Source organism: Sinocyclocheilus grahami, unplaced genomic scaffold, assembly GCF_001515645.1.
Source record: "Sinocyclocheilus grahami isolate Dianchi unplaced genomic scaffold, SAMN03320097.WGS_v1.1 scaffold94.1, whole genome shotgun sequence".
Classification (NCBI taxonomy): Eukaryota; Metazoa; Chordata; class Actinopteri; order Cypriniformes; family Cyprinidae; genus Sinocyclocheilus; species Sinocyclocheilus grahami.
Window position 1 is genome coordinate 336,846 of NW_015505273.1, and position 16,053 is coordinate 352,898.

A 16,053-nucleotide genomic window follows, 5' to 3' on the forward strand; every position below is an offset into this window, starting at 1 on the left:
TACCAGCTGTTAGACCTTGAATTAAGACGTGTGTGCCTTTCCACATTATACCCACATTATTATATTTGCCACAGGTTAACTTCACTTGAAGTGTAGTAATATCTACAAGCAATTTGAATGCTCCTGAGCTAAATTTCAACTGTCCCAGATAAGGGTATGAGTACTTATGCAATGGAATCATTTAAGTTTTTTATTTTTAATAAATTTACAAAGATGTTAAAAAACAGTTTTTTTGCTTTACCATTATGGTGTATGGAGTGTAGATTGATGTGGAAAAAAAGTAATTTAAAGCAGTTTAACATAAGGCAGCAACATAACAAAATGTGAAAAAAATGAACTGGCACTTTATACATGCTGGATATGAAAATGCGTATTTTTGAATTAAAGATAACTTATAGATTTAATATGGGCTGCTTTTGGTGCTTGTTTTTGTTTTTTCTCTATTTTGCAATAAAAGACGGCTTCCCTTATTGATCACGTCTCGGGTAGATTGCATGTTTTCTTGCACGGCGGGATGTTGGACTCATGAAAAATAATCACGTAGTTTGTATTTGCCAAAACTGATTTACTGAAGTCAAAACACAGACGGAATTGGCGCTTAATTGTGAAGCGGGAGCGACCAGCTAGCAGAGGATTCTGCAGCCTTCCTCAAACAGTTATGTTCAGGATTTTCTGATTTACTTAACGAATACTGTGTGAGGGGGCAAGAAACGGGCCAAGGGAGGTCACGTATGGGACACATAAATTAAGCCCAATATACGGGACGGTTGGCAACCCTAGCTTTCCCCTGCCTGTTCTGGCCTCCTGGCGCACAGCAGCTGTCCACCATGTTGAAATAGTAAGGTTTGTAAGGTCTAAATAGTCTGGTTTAAATTATTGTTGTACAACTGTCGATACCAATGCTGTAGCGCTCTCCTGATTTGCCTGCCAAAATGGTGGAGTATAGAGTGCGTGACGTCAACCTCCGGAGCTCTATTGGCTGGGCTGGTCTGTGAAAACACCAGAACTGAGGTCAATATCACACTTCTCAGTAGAGAAGTGCTCTGTTACTGTAGCAAGGCCATACAGCATGCAAAAAGACACCTAAGAGGATAAATCTGACCTCATTTGTGAATCTGAGCCTTTTGTGACTTTTTTGTAACATTTTACCAAAGTGACTTTTTTAATTTTTTTTTTTACTGAAGTGAATGACTCCCTACTCATGTGACGCATAGTAATTGACCATTAGTGATCACTGGAAACGGATTTGAGACATATTAATGCATAAAAACAGCCCATAAGCACCGGTGGTGGTATCTAGGAATGGTTTTGGCACAGTCACATTTAGATGAATGCCATGAAATTACAATTATATCACATTATCTTACAAAGTAATCAGTTGAGGAAATGGAGAGTGTTTCCTTGCCGTGCAAATTCACTGTAATTCCATCAGATAACTGGAATTCTCTGGAATGCTCTGGATGATATAGTTAATTGATCATGAATCTGATGCATAATCCTTGTCCAACTGATATGTTTTAGAGATTCCATCTGTTTGTTCGAGGCCATGTGTTTCCTCAGTTATGCCTTTCAGCAACACATACTGGACTTTTGTGGGTGATTCAACACACTAAAGTTTGGACTTTCAAAGACTGTCATAAGACATTATTTCCCCAATCATCCCACGGATTGCCATTAGCACACATTCGGAAAGATGATTTCATGCTTATCTACTCATAAGAATGAACAGATGCTAGTCTTGCACAGCTAGACTATCATGATTAAGTTTCATTTTTCATCTTATTCTGGCCAAGAACTGTCCACTTAGAAAGTATGGGCCTGTCTGACTGACTTGAAAGGCGGCCAATCAGTTCATTTTTATGGCATGTTTTAATGTGCTATTTAAAGGCATGTTTATCTGAAGTATTTGATACCACAATAATAACTATGATTCAAAAGGTTCCCTAACAACAAAACCCTATGCTCTTCTTATGGCAATGAAAACCTCATGAGTGTCTAGGGATTGAAACAAACTCTAAAAACAGTTTCAGCTGTATAGGTTATGAGAATGAATCCATTGTTATAGTTTTGGCGATGATTCTTTCTACCCCGAACCTTAGAGGACGTGAGCCGTTCCATTTTTATTCTACAGGAAGGGGCGACTTATCATGCTGCACCCTTTGCGTCAGCTTCCTGTCTCTGAGAATCAACCATTGTGTTGCAGGTCACATCGAGCAGTCGCTCAACAATTGCTATCATTTGTTGAGTAAAGGCTTGACTCATTGGTCATTTGTCCACCACTAGATACAAGATCTTTTGTATGTACTCCCTTTAACATTTCGCATGTGCAGGAGTCACTCATATTTTCTAGTTGGTAAATGCATTCATAATGCAATCGTCAAGACATGTTGTTGAACAGTTGTGTGTTCCCTCAAATTCTTCTCTCTGGCATGGGCACTGCAGAGACACATGCTGAGTAGTGAAAAAAGCCTGGTTTACAATGCAGCCTGTGATAGAGTTTATGAAGAACAGATGAGAATGTTGGCAGAGCCCCATTATTCTGAGAGTGATTACCTCACATGTTTGGCCCAGAATTTCATAGTTTCATCCTCTATGGACTATAGCAACAGAACAGCGCTCTGTGAAAGATATACTGCATTTCAAAAATAAAAACTCAGAGGAACCATTTGAATTTATTAATCATATTGTTTTAAAGCCATTTTACACAGAGCAACGCCTTAAACCCCCCAGTGAGCAAGCAAGTGGTGATGGTATGAAGAATCATGGTTCATTCTCTTCTGGATTTACTCTTCATTTCAAACTTTGTGGTTTTGGAGCTTGATATTTTGGAGACTTCATTCTTTCTCATTGTATTTAAAACGAGTTGCGGAGGCATTTAAACACTGCACCTTGTTTTTCTACACAAGAAAGAAACTGTTGTGTATGTTAAAAGCATGTGCTGAATGACTACTTTGTGAAGATTTGGAGTTTGTTTGACTAATAGTGTAAAAATTAGCATCTATTTAGATCACATACTTTTCAAAAGTTTGAAGTCAGTAACTTTTTTTTTAATGTTTTTAAAGGAGTCTCTTCTGCTCACCAAGGCTGCAATTATTTGATTATTTGATCAAAAAATACAGTACAAACAGTAATATTGTGAAATATTATTACAGTTTAAAATAACAGTTTCCTATATGAATGTTAAAATGTAATTTATTCCTGTGATGCAAAGCATCATTATTCCAGTCTTCAGTGTCACATGATCCTTCAGAAATCATTATAATATGTCGATTTGATGCTCAAGAAACATTCCTTATTATCAATGTTGAAAATAGTTGTACTGCTTCATATTTTTGTCGAAACCATCATAAATCATGACATTTTTTCAGGATACTCTGACAAACAGAAAGCTAAAAAACAGCATTTAAAATAGAAGTCTTTTATAACTTTATTAATATATTTACTGTCACTTTTTATCAATTTAATGCATCCCTGCTGAATAAAAGTAATAATTTCTTTTTTAAAAATCTTACTGACCCCAAACACATTTTTCCTCTGATCGGTATTGCAAATCGATAGAGCATTTTGCAGACATGAACATGCACAATTTTTTTTTCAACATTAACTTGACAACTTAACAATTTAACTTTAACTTAATGAAAAGATCTCAGCCAAGTTCCAATCTCTGGTGCCCATAATGTGTTTTGGTGCCCATTAGCGGTGTTTTGACCTCAGACTTTTGAATGGTAGTGTAGATAAGTCAAAGCATTAAGACGTGTGGCACCACAACACAGATACATTCAAGTGATGGGATTATGAAGGTTTATGGCAGAAACCTGAGGAGGCTTTCTACAGGCTTAGACGTTTTCAAATAGGATTTGCATCTTTCCCAAAGACTAACGGGTTTCCACATTACTAAGCTTATTTTTTAACCCTTCCATGAAGAGGTTAACGCTGTCAGTATACCCTTTCATTTGTGGTTAGATTGACCCCTACTTTCTTAGTTAAGAAGCCTTAGCATGCAATGAGGTTTCATCCATTCCTGAAGTGGCTGCTTTGCTTTTATATTATGTATTGATTATGGTGTCTTTATTTGTTTCAACCTTGATAGAAGTAATCAAAAATGACAGTTACCATGCAAGTACATCCCAGTCATTGGCACACGTACAGCATGAGGGAAAGTCTAACTTCTAAAAGTGAAGTTATGGCCGCAGATTGGGTGGAGTAGAAATATCCAGTGAATGCACTGCAATGTGGTCGGTGTCGGCACAGCATGACAAATTGATTGGTTTTCAAATTACTGTGTTTGAAAACATATGCTAGTCTTGCTATTTACAGGACTGAGTAGGGAACTCGACCCCTATCGCTTTCGGACAGTGATATCTGTCCTGGCAACATTTCTGAAGACTTGAATTATACCATTATATCCACTGCTACAAACATTTTTGCTAATACTGGGTTAGATGACTTTGATTTGCACTACCATTCAAAACTTTGAGGTTAGTATTTACAGTGGGGCAAATAAGTATTTGATACACTGCCGATTTTTCAAGTTTTCCCACTTACAAAGAATGGAGAGATCTGTAATTTTCATCGTAGGTACACCTCAACTGTGAGAGACCGAATCAAAAAATCCAGAAAATAACATTGTATGATTTTTTTATAATTAATTTCCATTTTCACTGTATATATATATATATATATATATATATATATATATATATATATATATATATATATATATATATATAAAGAAATGGAATCCTTTTATTCTTCAAGGACACATTAAATTGATCAAAAGTAACAGTAAAGACATTAATAGAAAGACTTCAATTTGAAATAAATGTTGTTCTTTTAAACTTTCGATTTCTATAACTTTTAAAGATTCCTGATACAAAGAACTATCACAGTTTTTTTTACAAAAATATGAAGCAGCACAACAACAAAGTTTTCAACATTGATAATAATAAGAAATGTTTCTTGAGCTGCAAATCAGCATATTAGAATGATTTCTGAAGGGTCATGTGAAATAAATTACATTTAAACACAGGTACAAAGTCCAGCAGAGGTGAAAGCAGATTAGGATGTCTACAGCAGACAGGTGCGTCTCAGGTCTATGTTAAAATGAACAAACCCAGAGGACAATTTTATTGCTTATTGGTAGCTCTTTCATATCTCTGGAGATTTTATCAGTTCTCAATTATGAGTTAGTTGCTCATACAGTGCAGAGCTATAAAAGTTTGCTCCTGGAGGAGTTTGAGGCCTGGTTTTGAGATCTGTATTTAGTGCTGTGCTTGATCACACGAAAGCAGTGTATTTTTAGGTGAAGGTTTATACATCTACATGCAGTGATGTAGATGTTCGAAATGTTGTCAGCAAGATCAAGTCAAGACATGGATCTGTTTTATTCAGCAGGACTGAACTTCCTCTTTCCAGAGCAGTCAAAAACCTTACATTTTCATGCACTGCACCTCAGGCAAACTTTTTGCACAGATGAAAAATGTTTTTGAATATATCATTCATAATTTATAAGCTGCAGACAAATGGTTGTAAATTAGATGTTTGTAATATTTTTACCAGTATACACTGTAAAAATATTTTTTTATTGGAGTATGTTTTACTAGCAAATACCATTTCAGTGTTTAATTCAAAATGTGACTTGCTGTTTTTTTTTTTTTATTATTTGTGAAATTTACTACCAATTTTTTAAGTGAAATGTTTTCTAAACCAGTTTTGTGGTACACAGAATAATTCAAACTAAATTTACTGTAATGTATGAACTCTGCCTCAGGATTTAATATTAGTCTTTTTAAGCAAGTCGGTTAATTTTTTTTGTCAAGCTTCTTCAGTGAGGAAAGACCTTATATCTTAATGCCAAATTTAGAAGGAAATCAGACAAAATAATAAATGTGTTTCTTTCCCATTTGTTGTTTTCTGTTTATCTTGTCTCTGGTATTATATGTCCTACATAACCTCTGACCTGGACTGTGTTTGAGGTCCAAGACATGAGCTGCAAATGTGTCAGCAGGGTTAACAAAATCTATGTCAGCTGTTAATGCCACATCCATGTAGTTCATGCAGACTCAGTCAACTTAGTGAACTGGAGGTAGTATGCATGGGAGAACTAGCGTATGTACCCTCAATCTGAGAGTGTGAATGTTTTTTAAGCATGTGTTTTAGAACCAGTGTGCCGTGTCTGTCGGCAGGTCGCGGGGCGGCGGTACGCTCTCTGGGACGACTTCCTGGTGCAGGGCCGGCGTGAGGGTCAAAAGGAAATGACTTTGGAGGAACTGCTGAAACAGATTCAGGTTAAGCACACACGCTGTCAGCATCAGACACTTAAAAGACATCAGATACCATTCACACTCAGTCTCATACCAGTTTTTTTTTTTATCTTCTTTGTCTTTTCTTTGGAACCAGAACTGATTTTTCAGTGCCACAGAAATACATGCACTAGCTAGCATTCAAAAGTTTGGGGTTGATAAGATTTTTTTATGTTTTTGAAAGAAGTCTCTTATGCTTAAGTCTGCATTCATTTTTATTAAAAATACAGTAATATTGTGAAATATTATTGCAATTTAAAATAGCTTATTTTCTATTTCAATATACATTCAAATGTCATTTATTCCTGTGATGCAAAGCCGAATTTTTTTAGCATCATTTCTCCAGTCTTTAGTGTCACATGATCCTTCAGAAACCAGCCTAATATGCAGATTTTCTGCTCAAGTAAAACATGTATTAATTTAACATTTGTAGTACTTTGGTGGAAACCATGTTGCATTCTTTTCAAGATTCTTTTCTTGACCATTTTAATGCATCCTTGCTTAATAAAAGTATTAAGTTCTTAAATAAAATAAAAAAGTCTTACTGATACCAAACTTTTGAACAGTAGTGCAAGTAGGAAATTGGTTAACTAAAAATGCATACAGTCTAGATGAAAACACACACTGATGTTTGTGGACACAACATGTGTGTTGAATTAAAGGGGTCATATGAGGCTATTTTAAAGATCATTATTTTGTGTATTTGGTGTAACAGAATATGTTGACATGCTTTAATGTTCAAAAAAATTATTTTTCAAATACTGTACATTATTGTAGGTCCTCTATGCCCTGCCTCTCTCAAACGCGTCGTTTTCAACAAAGCCCCCTCCTTTGAGAAGCGCAGTCTGCTCTGATTGGCCAGCTGACCCAGTGCATTGTGATTGGCCGAACACCACAAGCACGCGTTGGAAATGTAACGCCCCTTACCATAATCGCGAGCGTGAGTTTCAAAGTAAATATCAAGACAGTTAATAATGTCGTTAGTTTTACCATCAGTTCAAGCCCGAAAGGGCAACAGAGTCGCGTGACAGACACAGTGATGATGCAGTACACAAGCTGCGGTTAAGACAGCTGACGTGCTATGATTTCTGACAGACAGTTCACTCTCCTGTGATGTGACCCTGTTCCCCTCACACACACACACACACACACACACACACACAACGCGTTACTCTGCGCTGCGCAAAACTCCGCATTTAAACAGTCAATAGCAAATACTTAAACTAATAACAAAACAAACAGTGTTTTGAAACACGCAAAGAATATTGGGCGGCGTTATGCAAATCTTCCCACATAGTGACGTAGATATGTGGGGGCGTGTTAGAACGAGCCGTTTTAGGAGGGCGTGGTTGACTCTTAACTTTTATAAAGAATATCTCTTTGGATTTGAGACTTTAGTGTTTGCAACTTTACAGATCTTCTTTATGAACCAAGAGCTTGTAACACTCCAAAGAGAAAGGAAAACTTGAAATCGCATCATATGACCCCTTTAAAACAAATAAAAATATTGCCTATAAAACTAAACAAAAACTATAATATTGTATACCATTCTAGTAACACTTTACAAAAAGGTCTCTTTTGTTAACATTAGTTAATGTATTAACTACACTGGAAAAAAAAATTCAATCAGAAATTGCTAGTAAATTTCACATATAATTACAAAGAACCAGCAAGTAAAACATTGAATTAAATATAATTTGTAAGTAGAAAAACGTACTTCAATCATTTTATTTACAACTTTTCGAATTTATACTTATAAAGAAATTATTTAAAAATATGTAAATATATTTAAATGCATTCATCTTTGTTAATGTTAATAAAAATAGTTGTTCATTGTTCACACAACTTGATTTTAAAAATGCATTAGTAAATGTTGAAATTAACATTAACACTATAGAAGTATTTGGTTACATTTTATTTTAAGGTGTCCTTGTTACAGTGTAATTATACATATAAGTACTGAGTAATATTAATTAATTACATGTACTTACTATATGGTTAGGGTTTGGCTTAGGGTTACTTGCGTGTAATTATGCATAATTAATTGTTTTTATAATAGTAAGTACATGTAAGGTGTATCAAGGACACCTTAAAATAAAGTGTTACCAAGTATTTTTAATTCTTAGTTCATGTTAACTAATGTAGTAACTAATGTTAACGTGTTACCACCATTGAAAAAGTCTCAAGTAAATGTATCTTGCTATCAAGAAAACAAGACAAATATGGATTACGATTATGATATTTTGCAGTGCAAAGCTTGAACTGGAATGTTTTTTTGTAAAGAATCTCATTATTTTACAGTCTGTAAGTGAAATATCTTTCTGTTGTTTCTTTTAAACGTGTCTCCTGTATCATCATGTATCATCCCTTTGTTATGCAGTCATGACCACCCACCCCTCACCTCACCATTACCATGAATGAAAGCACTTCCAGAGCAGAGCCAGAGACCCCAATGAGCTGTCTGCTTCAGTTAATTAGTGTAATCACCTTTAGATGCATCTGTGTGCGTTCAGTCCTAATCACATTACAGCAGTGGGTCTTTCACAAAAAGACTTGACAGCTGGCTCTTTTTCTTGCTATTGTATTCTGGTTATAAGCCTTCAATTCTGCAGCATATAAAATATGAGTATAAAAAAAATACTGTATCTGTCTACATCACATATCATTATCAGTAAAGTCTTATTTTAGAGAGTGCATTCCATATTTTAGTCACTCAGCTGCTGCCTCTGAAATGAAGGATAATATTTGCACAGTATATGAGCTATTCGGTGTCGTGTTGAAACGATAAACTATTGCACAGCTCTTAAGAAATTTAAATTGGTATACACATGAAAAGGCCCGAGTCATTTGACTGCAATTGAATGTAGAACGTCAAATTTATGAGAGCTAAACAAATTGAATGCTGGGTTAGCATTGAAAATAATTGGGGGATTATGAACTGTAAGACTTATTCTGATTCTTTAATAAATGTATTGAAAATTGATGTCTTGTATTTCAGTAGAAACCGATTTATAAAAGCAGATTTTGAGATTTTTGATTTAAGCTAGTGAAAACTATATGGTATAAAACCTGACTCAGCTTATTAATGCTTTAATAGCACTTTCATATTGTCAAATCCTCACTGCCATCAAATGTTTTGGAACATGACACGTTGGCTTTTAGAAAAACGCAGAAGAGTTTCTTTTATATAAAAACATTTATTACAACATTTATTAATACATAGATCAATATGAGATGTTTTCAGAAATAAACTCCAGTCCGTTTTCATAAACGTCAGATGTATCTAATGATGTCATTGCATATAATAGGCTGTCGACTCCCTGTCGTCATGACAGCGCTGAACTGGTAAAAGTCTGGTCCCAATTGGTGCAAACTTGTGTGGGACTGGTGAAAGAACGGTTTGGGTGCTTGAAATCCCACAGGACAAGACATGCGTTTAGTGCAAGCCTTTCTCTCCTCAACTCCCTTTGACATGCCCGCTAATTTCCGTCGCATGTTGACCAGAAAGTCCTTGGCTATTTTGCGGCTGGCGTTCGGCTTGAGTTCTGCAGAATCTGGGCATTCTGGAAGATCCATCCAGTTCTTAATAAGATCTGCAAAACTGTTGTCCCCAAGAACCAATGGTTGCCTGTTACGCCCTCGGGTTAACAAAGACGTGGTCCAGTCCGTTGGGTCGCTGGCCTCAAATGATGTCCAGCGCTCCAGGCATGCGTCTGATGTGGATTTGGGTCGGATTCGGTTGGTGCGGACGCACGCAGACGATGAAACACGTACATTCCTCGTACGCCTCAACACCACACCCTCTTCCTGCCACGATGCTTCAGAGTACCCCGAATCAAAGTCCAGACTTTTCACGCTGCTCGGGGAGCCTTGAGGTAGGCGGTCAACACTGGCCTCCTCATCCTCCTCTTCCTCCAGCGGACTGGCCAGGCAGCAGGTCGAATCGTAGGTGCTGGCGTCACTGACGTCAGAATTCCGCAGGCGGCTGAGCTGCTCCCGCTGTTGTGCCCTTTTTTGACATGCTCGAGTCGCATATGAGCACTTTGATTGGTCGGTGGGTTCACGTATCTGCTTCAGATCCTGCAGAGACCTCATCATGTAGCGCATCTGGTCCCGGAAACAGTCGCCTGAACTGCGAACACACAGCTGGGGAAAGAAAGGAAAAAGAGAGAGAAAAAAAAAAAAGGTTAGTGCCTTGACTACACAAACATCAGTCTACATCATCTATAAGGGAACTAGATGTAGATGCATTTTTTTTTTGTAACAATATTTTTGAATCTTTTTTTTCCATTTAAATTTTTGTTTTGGTATTTTTTTTGTGCGTTGACAATATTTTTTAAATTGATTTTATTTTCTGTTTTCATTTTAACGTTTATCAATATTTTAAATTAAATGTTTCTATTTTAAGCTTTCATTTTCATTTTAGTAAATTTGTTTTTTCTTTTAAGATGTTTATTTCACAATGAAATGTTTTATGGTTTTAGTTATCAATAATAACCCAGCACTGTTTCAGTGTGCCATCACAATACGGACAAGATGAGCTTGTTCCTCAAAATTGTTCTAAATAAAACTGTAAATCCATTGCGAGACTGATGTGTCCAGAAACTATAGTCGCCTTCGAAAACAATCCATGGACCAGGCCAATCAAACAAGCCATAAAGTTGACTGATTTTCCCCTCAGATGAAAGCAGTCTGGAGTTTTCCACAGTTTAATCCAGCAGCATTAATCAACAACATGATGAGTGGGAGAGAAACAAACACACAATCTATTTGGCTGAGTCTCGGGGGAGAAGAGTCAGAGCATGATGCATGCAGATACATCCGCACAGATTGTGGGAACGGGAAACAAGAGGAGTCCCTTCCTGCACTGCTTCTGGAAGAAAGAGAGGCCACACTTTTCCCACCTCAAGTTCATGATTAATGCACGGATTGTTGTGGTCAAAAAGGAAATTGTCATTTTTTGGAACAATGCTACACTGTGTTGGCTGTAGTTCACAGCAAATGAACTGGGATCAGACTAACTGTGTACATCAGTCTATTTGGGAGGGTTCAGTACAAACAAAATTCATATTTACAGTAATGCACTTATAATTGGGAATTGCATCAGATGTCAGATATTGATCAGAACTGTAGGCTAGTGCCATTGCTTTGATTAAAAACAATATTATAAATAAAATATGAAATAATAAAAAAATATATTAAAATGATGCAGAAATAAAATAAAAATAATAATTAAAAACAGATGTACATTTCTACTTTAAACCAGTGCTACTTTAGTATCATTTAGATACTATTCGTTTTTTGAAATAGTTTATTTTTGTATTTTCTGTTTTCATTTTTAATTTTAAAGTTTTAATACATTTTGTTTGTCATTTTTATTTTTTTAAATGAATGTGTGTAAAGTTTGTATTATTTTATTTTACTTTTAGTTATAATATTTTTATATTATAATATTTAGTTATTAGCTAAATGAAAATGAGAAGTTGCCTTGGCAACAAGCTGGAAAAAAATCATTTTTATTTCAGTTAACATTTATTTTAAGTAAAATTATTTATTTACAATGTTTTTAGGAAGAGTTAACTATAATAACACTCCAGAATGGCTTGCACTGTCCTTAATTCTATGAGAGAGGGGGGGAAAAAGAAGGAAAAAAACAATTCCTCTTGACCAGGCTTGGCAATATCAAAAGACGATCCAAGTTCCACACCTCTTAACAACCAGAAAGTCCCTGTTTTCCAGCGATAACATCCAGCTTCTCTCAAGTGATTTACTTTACTTTCACTTCCAGCTCTGCTGTAGCCATAAAGCATTTGGAATTTTTTGGGAATGCTTTTGAAAAGCAGAAAAAACACCCATGTATGTGTACAGACGGGTTGAAGCAGAGCTATAGGACCAGTGACCACTCCATGATGTTATCACAGCTGTGAGAACTTAGCCATTTGACTTTAAGCTGCAAGTGTGTGTGTGTGTGTGTGTGTGTGTGCATGTTTATGTGGTTTTTGAGGACACAAATTTGTATAATAACATGGGTATGACATAGGTACTACAAAGAGAAGGTGATTTATGAGGACATTTTCAGTGTCCCCGTAATTCAAAAGGCTTATAAATAATTCAGAATGAGTTTTTTTGAAAATCTAAAAATGCAGAAAGTTTCCTGTGAGGGGTAGGTTTGGTGTAGGGCAATAGAATATACGGTCTGTACAGTATAAAAACCATTACGCCTATGGAGAGTCCCCATAAACCATAAAAACCAACATGTGTGTGTGTGTGTGTGTGTGTGAGAGAAAAGCCAGCGGTTGCCAGAGGCCATGAAAAATGCATAGAGTTGGGTAGTGGTTAACCTCCATCATTGCTGAAAATTTACATTTTATTTCAAAACCCAGATTACGGTTTAAGATGGTTTATGAGCACATAATGTGCCAGTGCATGTGTCACATTAATATTTTAAGTTAAAACTATAGGACGACTATTAATGCGGCATATGAACAAATGAATTCAAGATGCCAGATACAGCTTTTGAGACTCTAAACTGACATTCTAGTGGAACTAACATCGTTATTATTACTGTAAAATCATATCAACTTAACATGGGATCTACGTTCAGAATTTTTTTTATTTTATTATTGTATTATATTTTAGTCCCAAAACCACACTGTGGTTACCAGGGTACATTTTCTTTTGCAAGAGTTGCTGCAAATTGTCCTCTCCGAGACAGAAGTGAATTGACCATTTGTGTCACTAGTCCATAACTCAAAACAACATGCTGATGACATTTAGCCAACCCAAGTTACTGTTAATAAAATAGAAAATTAGATATGCTAGTTAGTCGAGATTTTTCTATTCAGTCTATACTTAACTTTATTCAATATGTGTGTTCTTTGCTAAATTGCATGACTTAGAATAAAGACGCAACCCTTGTTACAAATAATATCATCTTTTCAGACAATAAAATCGAACAAGAAAAAAACAAGCCAAGTAAAACCCTTACCATGTTTATTTTTCGTTTGCTGAGTCAGTCCACTTTGTATTGTTTCCCGTTACCCCTGAAAAAAAAGAGAGATGTGGCATATTTTATTTAAATAATGCACAGCTGCGTGTATATGCAACCTAAGGGCGTTTGAGAAACTCACCACCCGTTCACAAAAAATATCCAAGAGTTATAAATTAGTCCAGAAGAACACAGACGCTCCTGCAGCAGACGCGTCTCCTGCTCGTGCGGTCAGTCAATGCGCGTTCGGCCTGAGCGCTTTTGAGCCAGTCAGGACCTTCTCAACCAATCAGCGACAGCCGTCCGACTGCCAGCCAATCATAGAGCGAGAAGTGAAACGTGAGCGAAGAACGAGCGCTTCGCACCTGAGAGAACTGCAAGTGTGATGGACTAGAGATGAACTTGTTCATTTATAACTAAATCTAAATGAACAAGATAATTATAACATTATAAAATTAAACAAATTATAAATACAAAAATATCAAATGTGTCTAATTCTGTTATTTTATAACAAAAAAGTATGGTATCAGAATCAAATGAAATCACACATGAAAACACTAACAAAAAATATCAAAAAGCACTATGGTAATGCATTTTATTTTATTTGACGTACAAATTATCATGGTATTATTTTAAGTACTTTAGGGTCCTATGGGATTCAAATATGGAATTTACTCCGTAACCTGATATTACCATCACTGTATCATTTTTAATAATATTATCTAAGCTAATATTTGCCCGAGTGTTGTTTGGTTTTTGAATGTATTTAATAAGACTAGTTTACACAGCTGGATTGCCAGTCATTTTGAGTTCATTTTTTACACAAAATGTTCCTCTAGCGCCATCATGTGGTCAAGAACAGACAGCAGAAATATTATGAATATGAACTACAATAGCATGGAGAAAAAAAAAGACAAAAAACATAACCTGGCATGAAAATCAAGTTCGGCAAAAACTAATTTGCTGCATCAAGAGACGAAAAAAAAAAAAAAAAAGACAAGGAGCACAGGTCTATCTTACATATCAACTTTTATTTCCAACGAAATCTTTTATGGTATTTCGATATTTAGACTGTGGTCCAAGTTTCATTTAGCTCTTAAAATGTGCTCAACACTTTTCATTTGATAGCGTGAATAAGAACAGCCCTATGATCTACAGACAGTGAAAACAAGGCACAGACATCGCGCTAAAGAAGGGATGGGACAGCAACAGGAAGGAGAAACGGGAGGGCATATATAAATATGTTACACGTTAGTCAGTTCTGGACGGTGTCAAAGTCAAGCTAGTAGAGAGAGTGAAGACGTGTGAGAGAATGTCACGCCGAGCAATTTCATATGATCCGTCATGCAACAATACACAGCTCGAGCCTGGGATGAAGAGTCGCTGTTACAAAAGAGATGTCTCGTTTTCTTTCTGTGCTCGCATTACCTTTACAAAAGAAGCTGTTTGCACATCCATAAAAGAAGTCCTCACCCACCTCACTGGTAAACTGTCAAAAACAAAACATATAATCCTGACTCCTCATGTTTTCTGGCAGAAAAGAACTGCAAAATTAAATATTTACACATTGAGAACCAATTTAAAATCAGGTTCAGGAAAGAAGGATGGTGTGCTGGAATTCGGCGAAGTTTCTCTTTTCCTTGTTCACAAGTCTTTTTCAGGTCGTCACATAAAAAAACTAAACCATGATTCTTATAGGTAGGTAGCTGAAGGCAGTCTAGCATGTCGTGTAGAACCAGCTCCATCAAACAGTTTACACCTTCCTGAGGAATAATCACAACCAATCAAGAAGGTTAATACCAGTTTTTCACAATTATGAGCACGTTCGGTTCATTTCAAACCTAACAAACTTACTATATGTTAAATGTTTTGTTTGTGAAGTGTGCTTGTGCTAGCTTTAAATGAAATTTGGTTTGGTAATTATTCATTTTAAAAGGTTACGGTCACCAAGTTTTAATATTTTTACTAAGCATGGATGCATAAAACTACACAAAAGCGTCAATTAAAATATTTGTATGGTTATATAACAAAACAATGCTGTACTTTTGAACTTCATATTCATCAAAGAATCCTGAAATCCACAAAAATATGAAGCAGCATTTCAACCCTGATAAAAAGAAATCAGAGTTTGAAATTAACACCCTCCAAATGCGGGTAAAAATCAGCTGTGGCAGGTAACGCTGTCAAATCACTAGCCAATTTGGCGGGTTACTTTTCGTAAATTATGTTCACTCATTAATTTCTTGGGGAAGTTCATGCAGGCCAAATCTGCGCAGGTTTAGCGCAAATACTGAACTCGTGAGACATCATGACATTATCGAGTATATTGCAAAAGCTATAGAGGCACGCATACGCGACGAGATGAAGTCTGGTTAGACCAACACAGGATTTAGTGCGCGTGCGCTTTTAGAGTGTGATCTTTCACTGCATGATTCAGTCTATTAATATGCATTAAGAATTATCACATAATTCAAGATAAGGAGGCAGAAAATGTATACAGGTGCATCTCAATAAATTAGAATGTCGTGGAAAAGTTCATTTATTTCAGTAATTCAACTCAAATTGTGAAACTCCTGTATTAAATAAATTCAATGCACACAGACTGAAGTAGTTTAAGTCTTTGGTTCTTTTAATTGTGATGATTTTGGCTCACATTTAACAAAAACCCACCAATTCACTATCTCAACAAATTAGAATACTTCATAAGACCAATAAAAACATTTTTAGTGAATTGTTGGTCTTCTGGAAAGTATGTTCATTTAC

At 35.9% G+C, this 16,053-nt stretch overlaps 2 protein-coding genes and 1 pseudogene across 2 annotated transcripts in view; 1 reads left to right on the top strand and 2 right to left on the bottom strand.

The window, feature by feature from the left end:
• LOC107587616 (ubiquitin-like modifier-activating enzyme 1) overlaps positions 1-8,723 on the top strand; it is a 32,435-nt pseudogene extending 23,712 nt beyond the window's left edge.
• An 802-nt stretch (positions 8,724-9,525) lies between these two features.
• Positions 9,526-13,549, bottom strand: LOC107587643 (protein FAM212A-like). The gene is made up of 3 exons (XM_016275491.1): positions 13,433-13,549; positions 13,291-13,345; positions 9,526-10,448 (listed from the first exon to the last, which is right to left on the bottom strand). Exons 2-3 carry the CDS (start codon positions 13,291-13,293, stop codon positions 9,576-9,578), a joined length of 876 nt encoding a protein of 291 aa, XP_016130977.1. The 5' UTR covers positions 13,294-13,345; positions 13,433-13,549; the 3' UTR covers positions 9,526-9,575.
• A 500-nt stretch (positions 13,550-14,049) lies between these two features.
• gnai2b (guanine nucleotide binding protein (G protein), alpha inhibiting activity polypeptide 2b) overlaps positions 14,050-16,053 on the bottom strand; it is a 60,591-nt gene continuing 58,587 nt past the window's right edge. The window contains exon 9 of the mRNA XM_016275389.1: positions 14,050-15,053. The gene's annotated coding sequence lies outside the window, so the exon portion shown is untranslated. The remainder of the gene's footprint in view (positions 15,054-16,053) is intronic.